The following is a 24,625-nucleotide window of genomic DNA, read 5'->3' on the forward strand; positions in this document are numbered from 1 at the left end:
ACCAAACCAAATAACCCCCTGGGGAAAAAAAAAAAAAAAAAAAAAAAAAAATAGAAAAGAAGCAAAAACCTGCTCCCCAAACCAACCCAAACCCACAAAAGCCCAAACAACAAATGCTCTGTCCTTGTCCTTGTCTATTCTATTCAACAGATACAGGAATAACCAAGTACAAGAATATAAGGGTCGCACAATTTCACAGATGTACATCTAAATCTAAAACACCACGCACTGTTTCAGATAATATCAGTTGAGGTTGACAATACTTTAGGATGAGCTTTGTGGCCAGATTGTATCTTAATATTTACTACCTTCTATTTAAAATTAACCCAGTCTTTCTGGTTTTGAACCTGCCTTTTCTGAATGGAAGCAGCTCTCTCTTGGTTCCCAGTGACAGTCCAGATAAAAAGGCTGTCTTGCTGCAGCTGGTTTTTTTTCAGTGGATTGGATTTTTTTGGGTGTGTGTAGTTTTCTTTTTATTTGTTTGATTTTGTTGTTGTTTTTTAGAGTCAGATATCACAAGAAATTTCTCAATTTCCCTCTTCTCAGGTGTATTGTGTATTTAAAAGTGAAATGCAGGACATACTAAGCAGAAACACAGGGTGGAATCGTACCTGGTGTCAGTTTGTACCATTCCTGGATACACCCGTGACTTGCCTTGTAATTCAGTAGATATTCAACGTTTTTTTAGATAAAGGGACTGTTAGTAAACACCTCCCTTCCCAAGCAATAGCACTTCAACATGCAACAGAGTAGTTAAAACAAACCAAATTAATTGGTACAAGTGATCACACAACTTTAAATGGCTGGAGAGGCCCTGGCACAGGGTGCCCAGAGCAGCTGTGGCTGCCCCTGGATCCCTGGCAGTGCCCAAGGCCAGGCTGGACAGGGCTTGGAGCAGCCTGGGGCAGTGGAAGGTGTCCCTGCCATGGCAGGGGGTGGGGTGGGATGGGATGGGATGGGATGGGATGGGATGGGCTTTAAGGACCTTCCAACCCAAACTGTTCTGGAATTCTGTCAGGGTTTCAAAAGCCTGGGAAAGAGATTAGTTGTGTGGACTGTGTGGGGATGTCAAATACTGTTTCTGGTATTAAGCAAGTTTTAAGAATTTTGCATGGAATCCAGCCCATGGCGGGAGCTGTACACAGTGAACTTTAAATTCCAAACCACATTTTATCACATCCCAGAACAAACAAACAAACAAAGCTGTTTCAAACTTAAGGATTATATAAAATAGCAAAACTCAGTTCAAAAATTAGATAACTTTATTTGACACTTTTAGAAATTTTTTACAGTTTTAAACTAAAACAGACTAAAGGAAACTCCAGTGTTTTTTAAAAGCAAAACAGAAGGAAAAAACTAAACGCCTGCAATTTGATTAGCCGATCAGTCAATTTCAAGTTTGCTTTCTTTCATTGTATCTGTATATGCCTGAAACAACCTTCCTTATTCCATAGAAAATTCACTCTGGGATATTTCTCATCTCTCTGTCTTAAGATTCTGCCATCCCCGTTAATTTTGAAATAGGTTTTTTCCCCATCTGTGTTACATCACAGAACGAAAGCTAATCTACATCTGGTCACTGGAAATCCTATGTATTACAATGTATTTACATATTAAAAAAAAAATATATATAAAGATATGATGTGAAATTGGATAGAAGGCTGTAATTCAGCCAGAGGGAGGGTTGGTATCAAAACCATAAAGATCCACACAGACATAGGGTGGGAAAAGGCCACCCAGACTGAACTGAAAATCTGATGCATGTACTATGGTAAGACCTACAGTTTTGGAAAACCAGAAATGTTTGCTAAAAATGTTTTTTACTACTCAGGAACAAACTTGCTTTGTCCCTTGGTTTTCACGATGGCTCTCTCCTAGTGTCAGCACAGGAAGGGATCCATAACGTGACAGTCAGTACTTCATACTACTTGCAAACAATAACACCAGAAAAAAATATTTTGTACCACAGATAGAAGATACTTGTATCATAGACAAAAGACACAGAATTACTGCTTTATCTCTCCTTGCAGATATCATGCAATATGCACAATTTTGCAAGTCATCAAGTAGTAGCCTGAGTGAGGGGAGAGGGACCCTCTTCCCATGGGGAATCAACAACCCCACAATCAGCTACAACTGTGGGACTGATCCACGTGGTGTATGCCATTGACAGACTGACTGTTGAGGTAAAGGAAATACAAGATAGGAACCAGGGACTTGGGGAAGGACATTCATTGTATCAGCATCACTGACTACATCCTTACAGAGAACTAAATTCCTCATTCTTTATGTCCCATCTGCACTTCATTTCCATAGCTCACTTGTTTGAAATCTTTCTTGCAGGAAAAATATTCCAAGTAAGTTTTCATACCAATCTCCTATATTGGCCAACTTTCTTAGCCATTCTTTTTATGGGGGGAGGTTTTTTTTTTTAGTGTGGGTTTTTTTTCTGATTTTACAAAAAAATTTATTAAGGGGCCAAGCTGCATAGAAGATCTTACAACAGCAAAAACATGTAACACATTGGATCAAGAGAAAACCTTTCCTTCAGTACCTGAAATGAGCTTAAGGTTTATTCTTCATGCGTACGTATATAGAGGTAAACTGATGCATTTGCAAATTTTTGCAAAACTGCTAAAATTAACAATCTTTTAGGTTGCACTCTTCATATACTAACCTACATACTACTATTTGAACATCATTACAAAGTCCTTCCACAAAGACACCAGACATTTAAGACTGATCATTTTATCTCCAAGAATCATCTTCCTCTCTAAAAGCAGCTACTGTCAAGCATCCAAACAGGTCTTAGTTTGTAAATCATCTTTATACTGCTTGAAATTTTTGCTTCCAACAATCCACACCCAAAGCATTTCTGATTCAGTTTTAGTAAAGTAACACTAGCAGGGGTCACAGGGCGCTCGTGGCTTGCTGGCAGGCTATTAGACCCCAGCTCCTCCAGCCTTGAAGGAATATGGTCAGCAGTGAACAGAACATCCATGGGCAGGGTTGTAAATTCAGATTTATTTTAGGTTTTGCTTTCCTGTGTTGCTAGGCTGAAAGTACCAGAGTTCACAGCTCCTGTCAGTGGCTTTAGGATCCATGAAACCATTTAGGTTTCATGTGTTCAGCCCCGTGAGGAATGCAGCATGTGGCCCAGGCCCCAGGCTAAGAACAGTGGTAAATTCCCTTTCATGCCTTTCATACAGCACCAGGAGTGCTCTGTGACACAGAGATTCCTTCTTGCTCTCCCACAACCAGTGCTGGCTGTGGGACTCTCTACGAGAGTTTGACAGTCAAAAGGTCGCTGGAAGAGACAAGTAGCAAAGTCTGAGTTGAAGACAAACTGGTGACATGCTCACCCCAGCACAGACAGAGCATGGCACTAAATGGCCATCAGAGCAGTCAGCCTGATTCCCACAAGGGCTTGCTGCCATCTTAGGGTCTGCTGTAACATCTCTGATACACATTTTTTGCAGTCTCCACTACTGATTATGAAAAAAGTAGATTATGACCCAAACCAAATTAAACTATGCCACTGTGGGTTGTATTTTTTTTTTGTCAAACTAAACCTTAACCACTATTTTGAAGTTTTTGTTCAACATCAATCAGAACAACTTCAGTCTGAGCAGAACAATAAAATTCTCTGCTGGTTCCTTGATGGGGAACGTACGTGAAGGACTGTGCTCCTCCTCAAACAGTACCAGCTTCCCACCATCCCAGTGTTCAAGGCTTGGATCCACAGTGGAGAAGTGACAGGTTTGTGGCAATTTCCTGACTATAGACATATATTTCAGAAGAAAAGAGCTATTTCTATCCATTCCAAACCTCTGGCTCAAGGAAGAAGTTAGTGTGTTGGAAACATCAGATAGGACTCATGTGTGCAACTCTACCCCAGGGTTGGGCTCTGGGAAACCTCGCTGCACCGACTGAAAGGGTGTTGCTGCTCATGCCAAGTGCCACATTCTCAGGGCTCGAGATATTCCAGCAGCACTTGCTATGAGGCGTTGGCTGTCTGCTACTGCAGGCCTCCTACCAGCCCAAGCCACTGATTTTTTTAGGAGTGATGACAGAATCTTAGAATCACAAAATGGTTTGTGTTGGAAGGGACCTTTAAGATCATCTCATTCCAGCCCCTGTCATGGGCAGGGATGCCATCCACTAGATTCAGGTTGCTCAGGGCTACATCCAGCTTAGCCTTGAACTTTCAGGGATGGGGCATGAGCTGGTGATGAGCTGGTTTACTTTGAAACCATGTCTCTGCATATTTTCAGCTGACCAATATTTACATGAAACACTCAAAGTCAGTTCACAACATACAGTGCATGTCTGTCAGCAGGAAGCAGTTCTCAAGCAAAAAAAATCTAGCTAGCATATCATCTCAGAATTTCTCAAACACCTGGATGAAGTTTGCCATCTGGAGCTAAACTTGCATGCTGACATGCAGAAAATTATTATGAGAAAACTGTAACGCAACCTCCACCTACGGAAGGTAGCTCCAAATAATCATAGCAGCCTGTGCACCCGTAACACCTGGCTGCTGGACTCACCAACAGCTTCTGGGAAACAGAACCAAGCCTGAGCCCCTGCATCACATGAAGTTAAGTCCTCTGCTAGTTCCTGAACTTTTAGATTATTGTGTACAGTACACTAGTTCCCAATTCAAGAAAATCCAATTTAAACACATTATTCATCACCTATCACTAATCTACAGGTGGCAAAATGACATCTTTACTCCACATAATCTGAATATTTAACTGCAAAACTGGAAAAGGTGGAACCCTCACAGAAGAACACATAATTGATAAATAAAGATGATAGAGAGGATCAGTGAAAAGAAAGTTTTTTTATGCCACTGGCCAAAGGAAGCAAAGGTAGAACACAAAGCTATCTTGTTCTGAAAATGTTCCAGGCTGCCAGAAGCAATTCAACAAATTAAAAATAGACAAAAAAAGACTAAAATTGATGTGGTTTCTTTCCAGAAGATTTATCACTTTTAAGTAGCAGAAAACACAGTCTTTGTCTCACAAGAGCTGAACTTTCCATCACAGTTGTTACAGAACACCCTGACAGCATTCATGATATAGAAACTGAGTACTCTGGGATGAAGTTCATGCTATAACATCATTAAACCCAGGAATCCTAACCCTCAGACTTTATCTGGACAGGCAGGCCAGGGCTGGCTGGCTGGCCCCAACTGCCAGTGGCATGAAATTACTCTGGTTGGTGTGGTTCTTTCCTCACAGAACCAAAGGAGCTCATGCACGAGGCACTGCCCTGTCCCACTGAGCCCTTCACCTGTCAGCCACTCCTAGATTTTTCCTACCACCAGTGCCAAAATTTCCTTATTGAATCTATTAAGTCTAATGTCATCCCTACTTGAAAATGACAAATTTTTTCCCAATTTGCAGCAGCATTTCAGATTTTTGGATATTTATCATGCCCTTAGATCTTCTCTCCAGAGTAAACTCTTCCACTGCCTTTCTTGCTCAGTGTCTCCTCACGCTTTCTGAGTCATCTTCAGTTTTTTTTTAAATCTTCCCTCCCTCCACCCTACCCAGCACCACTGGCAAAAACCTAAACTGAAAAGCTGTTAGTGCAGCTCTGTTCTTCATGTCCCACCCCCACTAGGAAACCACATGCAAGATTAAAATACCTAAAGATTAATTGTTCCTTGTTGATGATGTTTTCTGCACCTCTGAAAATAGTTCCTGTCCTCATTCACCTGAAGACACAGCCCTACATTCTTCTTAAAATATCAGAGATCATACTTGTCATGGAAAAAAGCATTATCTCTGCAGGCTTTGGATGAGTATTTGGATCAACTGGTATGTCTGTATTTCACATTTGTGTCAATGTGCTATGTGCACATTGATAATCATTAGTTGTATACACTGCTGCTTGGCCAGCATATTCAGCTTTCAGTACAATACAAATAACACACCAAATGATAAAAGCATGTACAAAATACTCTGGTTTGTTCACGGACAGTCAATGAAGCTGCTGTTAAAAAGGAGTATCATGGGCTTTACATCCTATACAGCCTGTGTAGTGCAACAAACCAGAAACACATACACAGCCATGGGGCCAAAGACCAGAACAAAACCACTGGATCTTGCACTAAAACAGCGCATGCGAGCTTCAACTTCAAGGCAACACTGTTCTCAAACATCCAATACTGGCTTTTTTAAAGAGCTGCAGGTAAATTCACAGCATCTCCCCGAGGCAATTAATTCATTAATGACTACAGCCACAGTCAGCACCAGTTTCCAGCATATGCAGAAGTCAACAGGCACTACCATGGTAGTCATGATCTGTTCCCAGTTGGAACAATGCAGCAGGAATGCAAAAACCAAAGCTGAAACACAGAAATGTACATGGCTGAAAAATACTCTCAAGACATTCTTAACAACAGCCATACCGAGGGGTACTGTAAGGAAAGAGCATCATACTCTGAAGGAAAAGCTTGACCAATTATCCAAGACCATGGAAAATGTTCAAGAAATATGGAAACAAACAGTTTTCTAAATGAAGTTTTCTATGAAACATGTTAATAAACCTTTTGGAAAATAGGCTATGCTGCAGATTTTCTATTGTCTGGTATCTGTCCAAGTTTAGAGAAAACATTTAATATTTTTGCAAGTGTAATTCTTACACATGTGGATGCACTTTTATTAGTGCCACGGGTAAACACAGAATATATTTTCAAATCTATTCTTTTGTGTTTCTTTTTTATATATTCAATTTAAAATGCTCTTCATTTCTGACAAGAAAAATAAAATCCACAAAATTTAAAGAGGGTTTGGGATACTTTTCTCTTCACCCTCAGTAAAGTCCTTTATATTCCATTCTACCTTCAGCTGCATTTGGGCAATCCTTCAGTAGGGGACAGACCAAAGCAAACACTTGAGGAAGGAATCTGACCCTCATTATTGTGATGCAAGGAGTCAGATTTTCTCAAATGGATTTTTGTTTTAGTGGTGTTGGTTGTTGTGGCGGTTTTTGTGTTTGTTTGGGGTTTTTTTTGACTAAAAGAAATGCTTCCCTTGAACACATACAAGTTCTCAGGAACAGAACCCTTGCTGAATTTCTAGACAGATAAGGCTTAGCATGTGAAAGACATAAACAAGAAGCCTATCAACATTATTTTTAACATTAATGTTACTTTCATTACTTTAAATATTAAAACTCAAGTTTTAATATTTAAAGTAATGGTGTGGAATGTGTATCTGAAATCATCAAATAAAATCAGAGTCAGTCACATTGAACTGATAGGCATATTTTCCTATACAACATTAAGTTTTAAATTAAGCTGATCAGGAAGTTTTTTTTAAAGATAAAAAAATACAGCCTTGGTGTTTGATGGAAGGGATTGATCTGCCCAGGATCAGGGTCTGAACAGTCACAGCCAAACTGGAGCACCATGATCACCTGATTTGCACAGTACTGAGATAGCCAAAATCTGTAAATTGTTGCCACTTCACATGCTTTAACTGGAGGTACTGCACTGAGAAGCAATCAGGATTTTTTTTCCTGCATTCTTTGTTGTTCAGGGGAGAAAAAATTACATGTAAAAATAGATGGAAATTCCCCAAAACCTGAAGCAAAATGACCAGAATGCAACTATGAAATGCCTAATTCAGTGTAACCAATTCTTCTGTTTTAATTGAGCTATGAACAATCTGAAATAAACTGTTTCCTAACCACACAGGAGAACAAATGCAAAAGTACACTTTCAAGTAGATGATAATACCTAATACTTCATCATCAGAAAGCTATTGGTTTTTAAATATGTAGAAAGCTACTCCAAACAACATTCTGACTAAGAGATGATCAAGGCAAAAACCAATAGAACTTTGAGTCAGTCTCCAACTTACCTTGCTATTTAAACACAAGATTGCTTTCTTAATTTAATAGCCATACTTACACAATGACTTAAATTAAGGCATAATCCAGCTAATTGAAGTTTTCAGTAAAATGTTTCTGTTGCTTTTTATTAGTAATAATTGGTTCAGGTTACTGCTGGCCAAAGTAACAGTCCATTAAAGAGAAGACTGAAAACCAGATTGCTTTAGTACTATCTTCCATTAGGGCAATTTGTAAATTACATGTAGTGTTGGCCATTGGACCCAGGGAGCCTTCCAAAAAACTTCATAAATCATCCTATCAGACAAGGTTCAAGGCTTTAAGCAGAAGCTGGTAAAACTCTGAAGCCAGAACGTGGTTTTAGAGAAAGCAGCTCACATTCTAGAGAAAGAATGCTACCATTGCCCACAAAAGCTTTTGTCCAAAAAGCACAGTGCAAAATTTTGGAAGATCTAGCCAAAAAGACAATGGCTGATATTTAACTGACATTCTTGAAAAGAGAGCCCTTCAACTCCACTTCAACATGCCAACTGGAGACTCTCAATTTAACAGCAGTGCCTCTGACTGCATCACTGTGACAATACTTTTGTAAATGACATTTTGGGCTCCCAAATACTCGAGAGTATTTCTTCCATGCAATCTGGAATCATATCCAAGGATCCTATAATACTTCAATTTTCTATTTCAGTTTTTGTGTAAAGTGTTTGAGGCTTTCTGGAATTGCAACGTAAGTGCAGAACAGACTCCTCTGATAAAGACAAATGTTCTTAGATGGAACAAGTAATACCCAAATCCTATTGTCTTTCTACATATAAAAGCTGATGCATAAAAGACTCAATCATGTTATACAGGAAAACAATTTCATGAATATGAAGTAAGACCAGCTGCACTCCAAAATTTTTAAATTCATAAATTCCTTCACAATGTGGCAAGAGATACAAAATAGTAAGTGAGCTCCAGGTTCATTCTTGAACCTGACAGACTATGCTTTGGCTACTCTTGGGACAAAGACAAAGCATGACAGGCAGTTGGTAAGTTACTGAGCAGCAAGTAGCTTTTAAATCACAATTGTCTCTAGCACCATACGTGCTCCGTTGGGAATGAAAAATCAGACTATTTTCTTCAGAATTAGAAATCACAATTATATTCCTTGAATGAAGAACAAATAGAAGCTCAAAGCCCCAAACATAAGAACATTTGCACGTTAACATTTTTCCAATGAAAATACTGCCTGTTAAGCTTAGTATAGTGCTACTACCTAATTTTTTCACCTATTTGGCTTATACTTTATTTTTAAACATTCCTAATATGCATTTGCTTCCACGGATTATTCTGTGACCAACCCTGTTTATTATCAGAGCACTTAGAGTTCACATGAATGCCTAGAAAGCTTCCCAGCGCTCTACTCACCCTGCCTTTTAAACTAGACTAGTAGCTCAGGTACCTAGAAGTAAAAACAAAGACAAAAAAGTTAGGAGATGCATGCAATGCACCATGGTAGCATAAAGCCTTCTGGAGTAATGGTAATTTAACCACTCTCTTAATTTCCTGAATGTCAGCTTGTAACAATGTATTCCCTTATATCAATGGGTTTGACAAGTCAATAGAAGTAAAGTAAATGGTGACAACACGGAAAGTACCAAAAAAAAGAGACCATGTTTCTCTCAAGTAAGCATTGTAGCAGACTCATTCAAAGCTTTTCCTCCATGTTAACCTACATCATGGTAAAGCAGTGAAACAGCCACACAAGCACAGAATACTGAGTAAATAAAGACTTTTGATGCTACCCTGCTATAATGCAAATGGAACAAATGGTCAAAGGCATTCACTAACAGTGATCATTGAAACCCACACATCAGAACTCCTGGAGAGCACCATATTTCAGGAAGATGTTTTAAGTATATAGCTGTACCGAAGCTGGAGACAGAACATTCCTTGCTGGATTTGATGATCAGACTCCTAGTGAGGTTCCTCAATGAATGCAAACCCTACTAAACCAGTCCTACATACATACTGGTTTTATGTATGTTTGTGAGGGAAAGAAAGGAGTTCATATCACATCACTTATTCCAGCTGGTTTTGTTCTGCATTTAGGCATTTGCTTTCAAGGTCATCCTTATTCTGAGCAGTTGGTTCCTCACTGTGGACCATAGAGATTTCTGACTGGTCTGTCTTTGTGCTGGTATCAGCCAACTCTTCTTCAGCTGAGGCGGAGCCGTGCAGATCCTTCACGTGGAGGGTGGGGTTGGTCATTTGCTCTGCATCTTCTTGAGAGGCTGGCACACTGCTGTCTTTGGGAGGCTGAGGGCAGTTGACAGGAGCTATCACCACAGGAGGCTGAGGTAGGTCTTTCTGTAAATGGAAGATCACAGTCAAAATTATGGAAAACAAGAACTATTGTGTCCAGTTGTCCAAGGTAGTGGTCATACAACATGAAGATTAAAGGTCCATCAACTCTGTTATCATTCTCCAGCAGTGGACAGATGCATACAGGTATCCTTTCTTTGTGTTTTATAGGACACCAGGGGAATTTTTCCTTCCAGAAAAGTGCTTGCTTTTGAGTGATTGTTCCTCACCAGTTTCAGAAGTGCTCCGCTGATAAGGCAGCAACAGGCACTTGGTCCTTGGCCACTGTCCAGTTCTGCCCACCTTTACTATCACTGTACAAGAACTGGTAACTTTTACATAACATTTCAGATGACCTCAAATATTTCTCTAACAATTAAATTCATTTCTCGAGTGGAAGCTTGTCCAAGTTACCACAAATAGTTGAATAATAAAATAAACCTCACTGGGGGAACCTTCAGCTTCATAGATTTGGCCTTCTAGTAAGTATTCAAAAACTAAAATCATGCATGATAGAAATTATTAATTTTTGAATCAAGTTAATTTCACTTGCAGCACAGTGAAAAAGTGGTAATTTACAATACTGAACTACATTTCCACCTTCATAAACAATATACTATGAAAAAGTATGAAGAAAGTATTTTAAGGGTATATTTTATATAGTACTAAACCCCACATTTTATATAATATTGTAACCTTTTAGTACTTACTGATATTTTCAAGAGAGATCAAACAACTAACATTTTGGCAGAATCTAGGATAGAAAAGGTCTACTTTACTTTTCACTACTCTGATTTAAGTGGCCATACACATTGCAAAAACCAGAAAACCTTACTGAGGCAAAAAAAGTACGTAAAAAAGCAAACAATCAAGCAAAACCAAAATCTTTGTGTTTGTGTGATAATACTGCAATGTTTTACTCAACTTTAATTCTAGTTAGGTTTTTATAATATTAGTATTTCCTGAAGACACTCATATCAAACTGGTATTCACCGCAAAGCCGCTGCCCGTCCAGAACATGGCAAGCTCCCTTCTCCAAAGGGCCACCACGAAGCTGGTGAGGAGAGTACAGGGCACCAGGTAGAGGAGAGCAGGCTGGCCCATCTGCATCAGTGCCAAGGCAACAAAGGTCACAAGAAGGCCTATGCCGTATGCTGGAAGAAAACAAACCCAGCAAAACACAGTTATTCAGATAAAGCTTTGCTAAAGCACAACTAAATAATTGGCTAAAAGAGCATTCTCACTGGAACTTTTCTCAAGCAATATGTAAAACATCTACAGAAGTTTTTCAGGCCTCTTTAGCATTATTTACACCATGTAAACATGGAATACTACAGTTTTGTTATTGATAACATGTGAAAGTAGTGTGATTGGCCTAGTCCATACTGTGCAATTAAATAATTACCTTAAGCAAAATAAATACATGAAATATTGTGCATCATATTTATATTTATGAACTCAGCAGATACAGACAAATATTTGGACCATTATAATGTGCTTCTTGTTTGGGTTGGCTTTAGCTGTTTCTTCCTATCCTGCCACACAGCTAAAAAAAAAGCCAGCTTGCTCTAGGTTATATGTTTTTATTACTTTCTATTTAATTTCTGCATAAATGTGGCAAAATTTATTTAGTAGAACACAAGTAGCTTGGATCTTATAATGTAATTATTTTCAATTATATTTTCAAGACAATGAAGTTAATTCAACTTTTTCTTCTGATCCAGATTCCATATTTTTCTTCAGAAGGTCAAGAAAGACATTGAGGGGCTGTCCAGAGAAGGGAACAGAGCTGGGAAAGGAGCTCAGCCTGGAGAAAAGAGGCTCAGGGGGGACCTCCCCACTCTCCACAACTCCCTGACAGGAGGGTACAGCCAGGTGGGCTCCCAGGGAACAAGGGACAGGATGAGAGGAAATGGTTTCAAGTTCTGCCAGGGGAGGTTTAGATTGGATATTAGGCAGAGCTTCCTCCCCAGAAAGTTTTTCCAGTCCTGGCACAGCTGCCCAGAGCAGAGATGGAGTACCTATCTCTGCAGGGATTTAAACTATGTATGGATTTGGCATCTGGGGATACGGTTAGAAGTGGGCTTGGCAGTTCTGGAGACTGGCTGGACTTGATGATCTCAGACGGCTGTGATTAGAATAATCAATAACTCCTTACAACTCCTGAAAATGCTTTTTGGGCAGGGGCATATTCTGTTATTATTGAGAGATCTTTATACCTAGCTAAAATGTTTCTTATTACGATTTAAGTCCATTGCCTCACATCTTATGTGCACACCTGTAAGAAAAGTCTCTCTGTCCTCTCTGCAGTCTCCCATTAGGTAGCTGTGGGCAGCAACAGAATCTCCTCTTTGCCTTCTCTTCTTTTTACAACCCTGTGCTCCGGTCTTTGTCCATCCTGACAGTCTCCACTGGATTTACTCCAATATGTCAATGTCTGTCTGGCACCAGGGATCCTGGTTAACTCAGTCCTAAGTGACAAATTGAGAGGAATAATCGCTCCTCTCGTAACTGCTGACTCCATCTTGCTAACTCAGCCCTGTATATGGCTCATTCTCAGTGCTGCAATAGCACACTGCTGACTCTTTAGCAATGCAACATTTTCCTATTTCTGCAAACACATTTTTAAAGTACCAGATAAGACAACAATTTTGTTTTACTATATATGAGAGACAATTATTTGGAACATCAATAAAAGCATCTCTCTACCCCTGCCAGAAGTGTAAATGAACCTAGGTATTTTTTCAAAAGAAGTTATTAATGACAATTTCTCATGAAATTCACTGCAAGCATTAGAATTCTTTACTAGAAGTACATTGAAAGAAAAAGACAACAGGAATCTGTCAGATCCTATTCATCAGTAGTATTTAAGTTCATGGCACATAACTCTGTAGATTTTACAAACTAAAGAAAAAAACTTACCTAGAGATGTTATAGTCATCATAATAAAATTCCCTGCATCACAGGTTATGGATTTTTAGAATACACAAGAAATTAAGAACAAAGTCAAAGGATGATATCCCTGAACCTGAATTCTCATGCACAATCAACTCAAAGATTCATGAATCAAGAAACTACAATGAGTAGCTGAGCATATGTAAAGATAGTGTAATTACAAGGGGTTGACTGAGACCCTTGGCAGCCATGGTAACAAGAGCTCCCCTTACGTAAAGCAGGCAAAACAGCTCAGAAAAGCAACATCAACTAGTTTGGTGATGGAAGATCTAGCCTTGAAAGCACTTTGGTAAATATTTCTGTTTAATAATAAAGGGAAGAACAGGATAAAACCCCCAAACTATGCCATGCAAGACTGACGACATGCTTTTAGAGGGAGCCACTCCTGTAGGTCTTGTGTTCAGGTGACACTGTGGTACATACCTATTGTGCAGGCTACAAAATAGACTCTGGATGACTGCACCTGAATATCAAATCTATGGCAATAGGCTACCAGTAAGCCTAGGAAAAGAAAGAACAGTTATAATATGCTTTCAATCTAGTCACACACTTCATGATAAAAACAAAACCATCAAAACAGCTACAAACTTGCAAGAATTTTTTTTCCCCAAAAATTTCCTTAGCACCCTGTGTTTAAGCACTATGACAACATATCCAGGAGGCTGCACAATTTACAAACCAGTTATCTGATGGTATAAGCCCCATGTATTGGAAGCACTCCAAAAGTAAAATACACAGCTACAAACATGCAGATCATAGATAAAAATGTCATCCTATCCCTACTAACTAAACATTTGTAAAAATACAGTGCTCACAATAAGAGCAAGAATAAGTTCAGCCCTTCGAGATGGTACTGAAGACAGTAGAATTTTATGGCTAATGACTATGCCTGTTTCAGGTTGGGGGGGAGGAGGGGAGACTAATGGGGATGACAGAGTTCATATTTCCCAAAATACAAGAAATTAAACAAATGATTTTGCAGAAGAAATCTGAAAGCCAGAAGGTGAGTAATTTTTTCACCTGCAGTGATGCCAGGGATAGTTCTACATACTATCTAAAATCATACTTGAGAGAAAGTGTGGCAGAAATACCGGATGTAGTGTGACTAACAGTTAGGAAGTTTTGAGTGGTCAGGCATCTGTACTTAAACCACGTGCAAACAGACAAATAATTTCCTCTATCACCACACTACCAAAGATGCTTTGTTAGTATAGAATCAGTTGCTAAATCTACTCCTGCAATTTCTCCACATTTCATGACATCACTACATGTGAAACTGAACCATAAGATTAATGTGCATTTTTCTTGTTGAAAAGGTGAATAGTGCACAAAAAAAAACTATACTTGAAAATTTATCAGGTTTATAGTAGTCAACTCACTTGAAGCAGGAGTACAAGAGGAGTAAACTAATACGACAATGCAACATGTAAAATTCTTAACATGCTAAACAATACCTGGAACTAAAATGTCTCCAAATCCTAGAAGAGAAAAAGGCCTGTCACATAGAGCCAATGGTGAGGAATTCAGTCGTGGGACCTTCAGGACCATTGGGAGCTTGGAATGAGAGACACATGTCTGATGAAAAGCATAGTGACACTACCTACCAGAACTTGTTCCTGTTGTACTCGAAGTGCAAGTTTCAAATACATCAAATGTATCTTTGTATACATTCATTACATACAATATTACTGACAACTAACAAAATGCATTTAAGATGGGAGTGATAAAATACTTTCTAAATACTATATTAACTTCAAAGTCTTCACATACAATTGGGTATCAATTCTGCTTTAGCTGCAGGTATGTACAAAATTTAGGTAAGCTGCTACATGCATAAGAAATAACAATTTATACAATTCATTCACCAATAAAAGTCTCAAAAGACCAAGACATGAATAATTTTAAAAAGTCATTTTTCAAATCACTTTAGAGACTCTTCCCTGCCCCCTGTGTTCCTATTTATTACATAAATTGCAGTGTGAGGCACAGCATGCCACAGTCCATTGCAAACCTGTATTTTCTTTATTATAGTACATTAAAGAAACTTTATTTTCTTATTTCTTTTCTTATATTAGTGCTAAAATAATTTTATATACTTATACTTTCATTACTGTTTTATACAATTAATTCTGTGCATAAAGTTGAATTCAAAGGGGTAATAAAGGGGTACAGGAGAGAAGAACAAAAGAAGTCAAAGAAATTAGTATTGACTGTATGGATTGATCCACATCCTGCAAACAACTACTTTCTTTGCTATTTTCCCACATGACACTATTACATTCACTGCTGAAATAGATCAAATTAATCCTTAAACTAACATACCCAGGTTTTCCTGAAGATTAGTTTTTTTGTTTTGTTCACTATATCTCACTGTCTCCTACGTCTCACATACTTTCCTCCCTGAGTCACCCACATCTTGTAAGGTGTTCATGCAATTGGCTGCTGTCCAACGGTGAAAACCCACTGAACACTGACTTCTGTTTTCTTCCGTCTCCAATTTGTGTTTCTCTCCTTTCCCTATAGCCTCAGCTTTTCATAAAGCAAATGTCAAAAAAGGCAAGGAGGGGGAAGAGACAGACTTGATTATATGTTTTACCTCTTTAGGAAAAGATGCTCATGCTTAATTAGCAGCAAGTTAATATTTACAGATGTGGTCATGTTTTTGTGAAGCTGAGCTAACCAGCTTTCTTATATTGAAACCCTGTCAGAAAAAGATAAAGGAAAACCAAAGCTGGTGTGATGAACCACTACAAGTCTGCTTTGCCCCTCCAGAATAAACATTCAGGAGCATTTATTCCCACATTACGTTCTTTTCAGAACGGCATCTTCCTTTCAGCTTTGTGGTTTTCAATTTTAGAGAAGTTAAAAGTGTAATAGTTGACAGCTAGTGCCGGATTTTCAGACAACATGCAGTACCTTTTCATGAGTGGCAGAATCAGATGGGCCTGCAGCCACCTCCACCATTATACTCTCCCCAGTCTAAAGAAAAAAATGGGAAAATTGTAAATCAGCATTTCCCTCAGCAGCTCTGGGATGATTTAGGAATATACAGAGAAGCAAGTCATTACACTTTGCTCTGTGGGCAGCAGGGAATAGAGAAGCACCTTACTTACCTTTGTTATAAAAGGTGTGATAAATACAAAGAATATATCATACACAAAAAGAACCAGGAGGAGTAAGGTACAACCCTGAAGGAAGAGACAAGATATTTGGTATTTACACACAATGCATTAGCAAACAGCAAAGAATTAATAATTAGAAGACTATTCAAAGAAAAAGTCTGCAAAGACTAAAACAAGTCATTCATGTATTTTTCTTAATTCCTAAATATTTTAGATAGAGGAAGGGTCTTGCATGCTTCATATGAAATAAAGTAATTCTTAAACACAAAATTACATGTTATTACCCAAAATTCTTTATCATGTAAAATCTGGAAATGGTGCTACTTCAGTTTGCTGGGAAGTATGAAGAAGCTCTGCACTGGAAGATGCCAGGCACAGCTTGAAATACTGTACACCCATTTACTGTCAGTCTATACAAACTTATAGGTGAAGGTAATTTGAAACAAGAGTTTGAAGAGCTCCTTAAGGGGCAACTAAATAACTAATAATGATTTTTGTCTTAGGATACTGACTAAGGTCAGAAAGATTTGAAAAAAACACTAGACTGATGCATTAGTTCTATGTCAATCTGAAAAACAAAATCGAAACAATCAAAACAAAACAAATAAAACTCCTCCCAACAACAAAATACTCAAATACCAAATACATAAATAAAGGGGTGGTGTGTGATTTACTCGTCAACACTCTACAGAATCTACAGAACAATCACATGTCACTTCTGGGTCTTCATTACACTCATTGCATCCCTTTTTTCCACACTACATATGAATGGAAGTACATTTCCAAGACAATATACTCCATTATAAGTGACTCCTCTGTTCAAACACATTCATGCAAACTTCTCTTTAACTTTCTTCTGAAAATCGATAACTTCTGTTTAACTTTCATACCTTAAATGTAGGCAGGCGTATCGTTTTCAACATGTAAAGACAGAAAGCAATTCCTAAAGCATCTTGCAGAACCCAGGCCCACCTTAAAAACAGGAAAGTAATATTTTTGCAGGAAACAGCAGGAAAAACAGATCAAGCCATGTCCTCACTAAGGACTTGCTTGGGTCAAATAAAAAAACCCTTTTATTCAAAGTACTTGCTTGAAATTGACATTGTTGTCAGCAGGAGTTTGCAAATGGCAAGCTGCTTTTCATCAACCTGATAACCTTTCACAAAGAAGTGCCTGGGAGATGAGAGAAGACTTGGTGATACTGTCTATCTAGACTTCAGTAAGGCTTTCCACTGACAACCTTCCCTAAAATCCTCACAGAGACACTGATGAAGTACAAGCTGAATGAGCAGTGAGGTAGACTGAAAACTAGCTGAATGAGGTCAGTGGATACCAAAATGGGAAGTCCTGGGGTCCTTTGTCCTGTGTATAGGGGTGAATCCTTGTGTGCTGAGGCAAATTTACAGCTGGGCCTGTTTTTCAATTGTGTTTTGCAAGTTGAGTATAGAAGTGTTCTTTGCTTTACTCTCAGCTGCTAGGGTCAAAGAGAAGTAGGATCTGAGAGAAACAACACTAAGTTTCCCAAAAATTGCTATGGTCTAGGTACAATGAGAGACAGTGCTGTTGGATCAATACACGTGTACTTGCTGATGGAGCTCTGTGCAGGAGACACTCAGGTTCACTTCAGCTCTGAGGCAGAAAATGGATTTCCTAGTCCTAAATATTTTGGAACATCTCTATAGTACTGCTGCACTCCTCAGTCTGACATTTATCTCTCTAAAGGGTCTTTCAGAGTTGATGATTCCTGGATTTGAGTTCTGTCACTGAATGATCCACACAGATCACAGATCCCACAAAAGCACTGACATGCATTCAAAGCACAAGTCAGACATCTTTGATATCATCAGAAGAAACACAACCCAGCATTTCAGTTCCAATACTGAACCCTCAATAGAGGAACCAAGAAGATGAACACAACCTGTACACAGGGGAAAACTAAAATATCTGAGAGTGAGGTAAGAGGTAAAAAATCCCAAAGAAAAATGAAAACACAACACTCTGTAAAAGATCCACCTCTAACAGAAGTGGCAAGAACCTGCTACAATTAGGCACTACAGCAACACTGGATGTAGAGAATTACTGACATGTACAAGAAAGCTGAGAGAAACTAAAGATCTGACAATCTTACCAGTTGTTATTCTCATGAAAAAATGAGTTAGACAACTTGCGTCCAACTCTCCGTATCACTTCTGAAAAGCTGTCTTAAAGAGATCAGAATACTGACTGGGACTCAGAGAAATTCAAGCTTAACAAGAGACAGTTTTCTGTAATTTAAATGAACAAGAAAAAGACAAAGTACATAAGGAACAACTAAGAATTTCTGCACGTCTCTATTTTTTTTTCCTGTCATTCCTAATTTCTGGATACATCTAGACTTCTGTGGATGTCAGTTACTTACATGATAAAGCATATATACAATTTTTAACACAGAAAAATTTTGAGCACAGATCACTTACTGATCTTCATTTCTGAAGATTCCCCAGACTACGCTGACAGAGATACAAAATACTGCCAAGAGCAACATCCGGACCTGGGGACGCTTGTGAAAATACGGCAAGTTGTTGTCTGGGATTCTGAAAAAGAATCACACCAAAGCTACAGTTGTCTATGTATATAGCCTCTTCCTTTATCAACATTTTGAAGCATGAAACCACCTTTTAAACCCCACACCTACCCAACAGTATAAAAAACTAAGTTTCCCTATTAAAATTTTGAAAGTTGCCACATACCTACACTTTCCCAAGGGGAATCTTCTTACAAAGGGAGACAGACAGCTGTAAAGACCAATGGAGGCAGCCAGGCAGAATATTCCTATTATAACATAGACTGAGGGGGAAAACAGTATTAAGTCCAAGTAGGATAAGGCAAGAAATGCTTTTTTCATATCCTGGCTGAATAAAGAACAGACAGTCAGTAAGACTAAATGAGAAATAAGGTTTGCATTTCAACAGTGAAAGGTAAATTCAGAGACTTCAAATGATTGATTAGACTTGTGCTCTTTAAGTATCTAATTCTAGCTCTTTTACTCAAATGTACTTTAGACAATACCTACTTAAACAAATCAAAACCTCTATCCTAATCTTCTTAAAGTAAGTCATAAGCCTCAAAGGCAACCTATGGTGAAGCATTTATCTTCTCTTTATGAGTATACAGGAGCATTATAAGGGACTATTAAAGTCACTAAGTAGCAAAATGAATCAATACAGATGCAAAGCATGTTTCACTACCTCCTCAAAAATACAAAGAAGCATTAGGCTCTCATGTTTTGTCAATCTGATGAGTAATCAGTAGAAAATTATATTCTTTATAAAGATAAAAAATTATCCTTGATCTTGACTTCAAATTGAAGAATAATAGAGAGAAAGAACAGGTCTGAGAACACCTTTAACAAAAACAAAAGTTGGAAAATACTAAATCTGTATCTACTTAATAGGCTTTAATGTTTGAAAGAAACTTCATGATGAACCTCACAAAAAGAAGGATTAGAAATCTACTCAGTGAGTTTTCTTGCAGTATTTTAAAACATATTGGGATGAAGACACATGACAGACGAGAGATGTTTCATTATTATTTTCACAATTAAGTGTTCTTTGAACAATGTCAGCCTTGTGATATTAAAGATGTATCAATACAAATACAACCTTAAGAGTACCTAAGTGGTCATAGAAGAAATAAAGGAGGATGAGCATTGAGCAGCACATCACTACAAACACACAGATCATTATGGGAGTCACATCCACTGTTTCATCATCATGTTTCTCCGCCCCATCATCACGCTTGTGCTTCATGTACCTCCTGAAAGAGTAACATGGCTACCATCAGTTCATTCCTTCTGCAACAAAATACACAAGGATGCTGAATCTTCAGCAAAAAAACCACAAGGGCTTGAAACAACACCAATGCCTGCTTTGATTCCCACTCAAGTCAGTGGGACACCATTTTTCCATGGAGGTATGAACATCAGTTGTAACGCAATGCATAAATCTGTAACTGCTGTGTTAACTTATCTAGAGGACTATTTCATTTGGTAAGAACTCGAATGAATCCTGAAAACTAACACAGAATAATTTGTTAACTTCAGAAGAAATCCTCGAATCAGGTTGTGTATACAAAAAAAATGTTAGAAATTAGTGTGGCACAATGACCTCCTTCTCCCAATCCCTCCTGCTAGCAAAAAGTAACCATAAAATTTCATTTAAAAATTGGTAACAAACATAGCATATGTTAACCATCTAATCAATTTGGTTTGCCCTATACCAGTAAAAGCAAATTTTTTTTTTTTTTTTTACAGAGTATTTTTCTGGTGATTTTTTGCAAAAGGGATGTCTATTACTTAATAATTTTCTATCTGAGCTTTTCAAATGTTTGGCCCTTTAACATGGCAAAATCCTAAAAAAATCTACATGCAATTTATACTCTAATGATTTCCTACATTGACTAAACCAATGCAAGGCTCAGGGCCTTTCAAACATCACATCAGCATTTTCCCTAGAGTCTCCTAATGTCACTAGCAGAGCTGCCAGGTGATGCTTTACATAAACACCATCTATTTTTTGTTCTGTGAAAAATACAGGAAAACTGGTATACTGCATTTAGTGACTCACTTTTTCACATCTCTGCTTCCTGCCCAGTAGCCTCCAATTGCAACAGTCCCCACAGCCATGACAAAGATAATCACCATGTTGTAGTCCAGCACAGGTTCATTTGGTGCGTACATTGCTCCTTTCACTGAGCTGCCAAAACTCTGTGGAGGTAAATACAAGTTAGGAAAGACATCCAAAAAGCCACCTTAGCAAAGATTCACTTACTTAATTTTCGCTACGTAACCTCAGAATCAGGCTTTATTATAAACACATAAGAGCTATCTATTGGCTCTTCTATTAGTGATATTTATTTCCAGCACCAGGCTGTATATTTTGATTTTATTCCAAAGATGAGAAATAACCTCCCAAGAGACTTTTTTTTCCAAAACACAATAATGCAATCTTTGTGAATACACTCTCTACATATTCAAAGCTCTTAAGGTAGACTTAATACTGTTGAGCAGTGACTCATTTACATGAGATAATATAAATGAGAGCTTTTAGTATCGAGTTTACCTTGCCAATATCTAACATATCAGTATAGCTAAGCAGAGCCACAGGAATATCAATCTCTTCATACTGACTCCTATTACCTCCAGGAGGAACCTGAAAGACATTTCAGACCAGGTAAGAATATGTTTATTTTTGCAAATACTTCAAAAGGGTTAAAGGTGCAAATTCTGTTCCGGCTAATTTGAAAAATATTCTAGAAGGGAACTTAAATGAAAGCAAATACTCAAAAGTAAAAATATATGCCTGTTCCCAGTAAAACAGAAGTAATATAAGACTGTAACAGCAAAATGAAGCAACCAAATTTCAAGCAGTATCTTTTGCACATCAGGGTCATGGGTTTATAACTGATGTGTGCCTCTAGTATTGACCAGGACTCAAGCCTACTAATTTTATTTTTAAAACTACTATTTTTACAAAATACATGCTGTTGCTGCTCCAGCTGTATCTAAAGCACTAGATGCAGTGTGGTAGCATGATGGAGACACAAACCAACCATATCCTTTGGCTCCAGTATTTCATTTGGAACAAGGTTAATCCTGAGCCCTTGACCTGAATTTCAAATGAACTCTGTGCTGACCCTTCCTACTGAAATGAGGGCCTCTTGTTTAATTCATTCTTCTGTCACATGTATGGTTTCCACACATAACTATGCAAAGTATGTACATGCAGGAACACACATGCATTATTTACTTTAAAGAGGAACATCAAATACCAGCAATGTGCACTGAAGACAAGACAATATCTAGTACCAGAGGAGTATCAGCAGCATAGGAAGATAAAAAGCAACTTACCAGTCTCTCTCTACTAACAATCAGCAGCCCACGGGCCCCATTTATCTGAGCAAGCCTCACTTTCTCATAGAAGGTGCAATTTCCTCGCATCACCATGGGGATTTGATTATTAAATCCCCCATGAGGTACATCCGAAGGAGAACACAAAACAGATGCTGTCTGATCCTGCAGTTGTAGGAGTGACTGAAAAAAGAAATTAGTTAAATACATATATATAGCATAAAATAATATAAGAAGTCAAGAGCAGAAGCCACAGCTTCTAAGGAGTAATTTAAAACCTTTCAGTAATGGCGTGGTAGACTATTCTCAGAGCAAAATGAAAGCTGAAACAGTGCTGCCTTCTCTATTATGTAGGGACCTGCCTTGTTTCACCTTTATTGTACAGAATTCAGCTGGTAATAAAATTTGGGATACATATATATATACACCTTCACTTGCATTTATTTTCTTCAACATTGTTGCTGTTCTGATGCACACAGCCAGGATGTGGGAGGAGACAGCAAGGTTTTATCTTTGCTGGGGTAGCAGAGTGGCAGGCTGGGATGATGGAGGGTATGAACAGCTAGAAACCAAAACACAGGCTGGAGAAAAGTACAGAAGCATAGGCAATAAACTTCTATCTTGAAACCTACTGTATTCAGTGACCTGAGATTTTTGCATCCCAAGTACTTGAATACTGGATTCTAAGCTACTTCTCTCACCACTTGTGCTCCAGAGACATTGCAAGTCTGTCCCAATTCCTTAGTTTTGGCCCTCCTCAGACCCAAAGGCATCTAGTCTGGTGTGTTTCAACAAGAACACCCTGAAGACACTTCAAGGTTTTAGAAATAACACTGGCAGGAATTGTTCCTTGCAAAATCTAAACAACCACCAGCATCTTTGCCCAATTCTATTTGTGAGTTACCTGAAAACTGTAATTATCTACCAAACAACCAAGCTGTGCTAAGAGAAGCGGGTCTCAGCCCTTGCTGAAGTGAGCTGTCAGATTTGAGAAGAGTCAAGGTAAAATTTTAACCTGAAAAAATGGAAGTTTGTATTAGAAAGCCACAGGTACACAACATACAATACCTGTGTAATGGACTCTACGGTTTTAGGAGGGAAAGGGAAGTGTCAGGTGGTCAGTAGCTTCCACCTTATTCAGAAAACTGCTGTCTCCAGCCTGACCTCTAGAGACAGTGAAATGCTCCAACCCACACTTCTTGGTTGTCCAAGTTTCACAGTACAACACAAATGCAGAGTGAGCTCAGGGTGGTGCACTGCATCACCTCAGTTAATGAACTGTACTGCTGGAGTACTGAAGGAGGAGGAGCAAGAATGTGAAAGAAGGGAAAAGCAGGAAAGAACCAAGGAAAGAGACAGGGACCGGCAAGGGATATAGCATACACTACCCAAGTGCCTGTGCAAGCTATTCTGGACTGTATTGGCTCCTGCAGAGCTACTGAGATATTACTTTAGTGAATTTTTATGAGACTGATTTAAACAAGGTATCTACGGTACAGTCCTCAACTCTCACAAGTACCAGTCAGTCATGCATGTGCTGATTCACATTACACAGTCAGGGCAAGTGCAAGAGTTTATCAGCTGAGTCTATACAAGGCAAAGACAAATATTGATGCACCTAGGGACTAATCTGCAGGTGCAATAAACCCATCAGAAGTAACTGAGACTTACCTATACATTGGTAAGGAACTCTAATAATTCTGTGGGGCTCATTCAAAATGCATTTGCTGATTTCATCATTCAGTACCAGTAACTTTCTCTCACAGAAAAGACTGAAAAATTTACTCCATTTTCAGCTCATACAGATTTGGATAATGCAGCAAAAGCTTGACACAGTTTTTGACTACCTAATCTTACACTTGACACTGAGAAAGCACTAAAGGCCACAGTTTACTATATAAGAAAAGCCACGTGGTATCTTCTTGTACCATGCTGATGTACAAAAACTCCTTTGCAAGCCCAGGTATGTGCCATTTTAATTTCATTGATCACACCATTGAAAAGGAGTATTTTTGTTTTGAACAGCAATAGTCATTATCTCTGCACAATGCCTGGAAATTAACATTGCGATCCTAGCACCGCCTAGTGATCTTAAGAGATAAAATATTTTCTAAGCAGAGCAAACAAAGCAGTTGCTTCAAATTCTACTAATCCAACTAAGAGATCAGAATTTTCCTTGTAACAAAGGCATTTTTATACATTTTTTGTCACCAGTTAGCTAGGTACTTACAGCTTTACCCAGATCATGTGGCAAATGGGCCCACTGAGAGTTGAAGAGAATACAGTAGTCTTTTCCTTTGCTGCTCCCCTTCTCTGAAAGGACATGTACCATCCCATACTCACAGTACACCTGAAAATGTAACAAAAATTTCACAAGAATTTTAGGTTACATAAAATATCAGAAGTGAAGGGATTAACTTGCTCTTGACTGGCCTGCTTTGTATTTTTA

The 24,625-nt window shown here is 38.5% G+C and overlaps 1 protein-coding gene across 5 annotated transcripts in view; it reads right to left on the reverse strand.

The window, feature by feature from the left end:
• Window positions 1-1,244: 1,244 nt before the first annotated feature.
• SPPL2B (signal peptide peptidase like 2B) overlaps window positions 1,245-24,625 on the reverse strand; it is a 32,351-nt gene continuing 8,970 nt past the window's right edge. The window contains exons 2-15 of one of the 5 annotated variants that reach the window (XM_053966227.1): window positions 24,407-24,526; window positions 22,177-22,359; window positions 21,389-21,478; window positions 20,894-21,033; window positions 19,942-20,084; window positions 19,019-19,115; window positions 18,746-18,862; window positions 17,180-17,261; window positions 16,281-16,355; window positions 16,084-16,146; window positions 14,622-14,721; window positions 13,591-13,668; window positions 11,206-11,366; window positions 1,245-10,218 (exon numbers count right to left, since the gene is read on the reverse strand). In XM_053966227.1, coding sequence (XP_053822202.1) covers window positions 9,931-10,218; window positions 11,206-11,366; window positions 13,591-13,668; window positions 14,622-14,721; window positions 16,084-16,146; window positions 16,281-16,355; window positions 17,180-17,261; window positions 18,746-18,862; window positions 19,019-19,115; window positions 19,942-20,084; window positions 20,894-21,033; window positions 21,389-21,478; window positions 22,177-22,359; window positions 24,407-24,526 — 1,737 coding nt within the window. In that variant the 3' untranslated portion in view covers window positions 1,245-9,930. Of the gene's footprint in view, window positions 10,219-11,137; window positions 11,367-13,590; window positions 13,669-14,621; window positions 14,743-16,083; window positions 16,147-16,280; window positions 16,356-17,179; window positions 17,262-18,745; window positions 18,863-19,018; window positions 19,116-19,941; window positions 20,085-20,893; window positions 21,034-21,388; window positions 21,479-22,176; window positions 22,360-22,604; window positions 22,708-24,406; window positions 24,527-24,625 lie in introns of those variants that run through there. The other 4 variants (XM_053966226.1, XM_053966228.1, XM_053966231.1 and 1 more) reach the window with 4 other exon arrangements.

This window comes from Vidua chalybeata, chromosome 27 (assembly GCF_026979565.1).
Source record: "Vidua chalybeata isolate OUT-0048 chromosome 27, bVidCha1 merged haplotype, whole genome shotgun sequence".
NCBI classification, from domain to species: domain Eukaryota; kingdom Metazoa; phylum Chordata; class Aves; order Passeriformes; family Viduidae; genus Vidua; species Vidua chalybeata.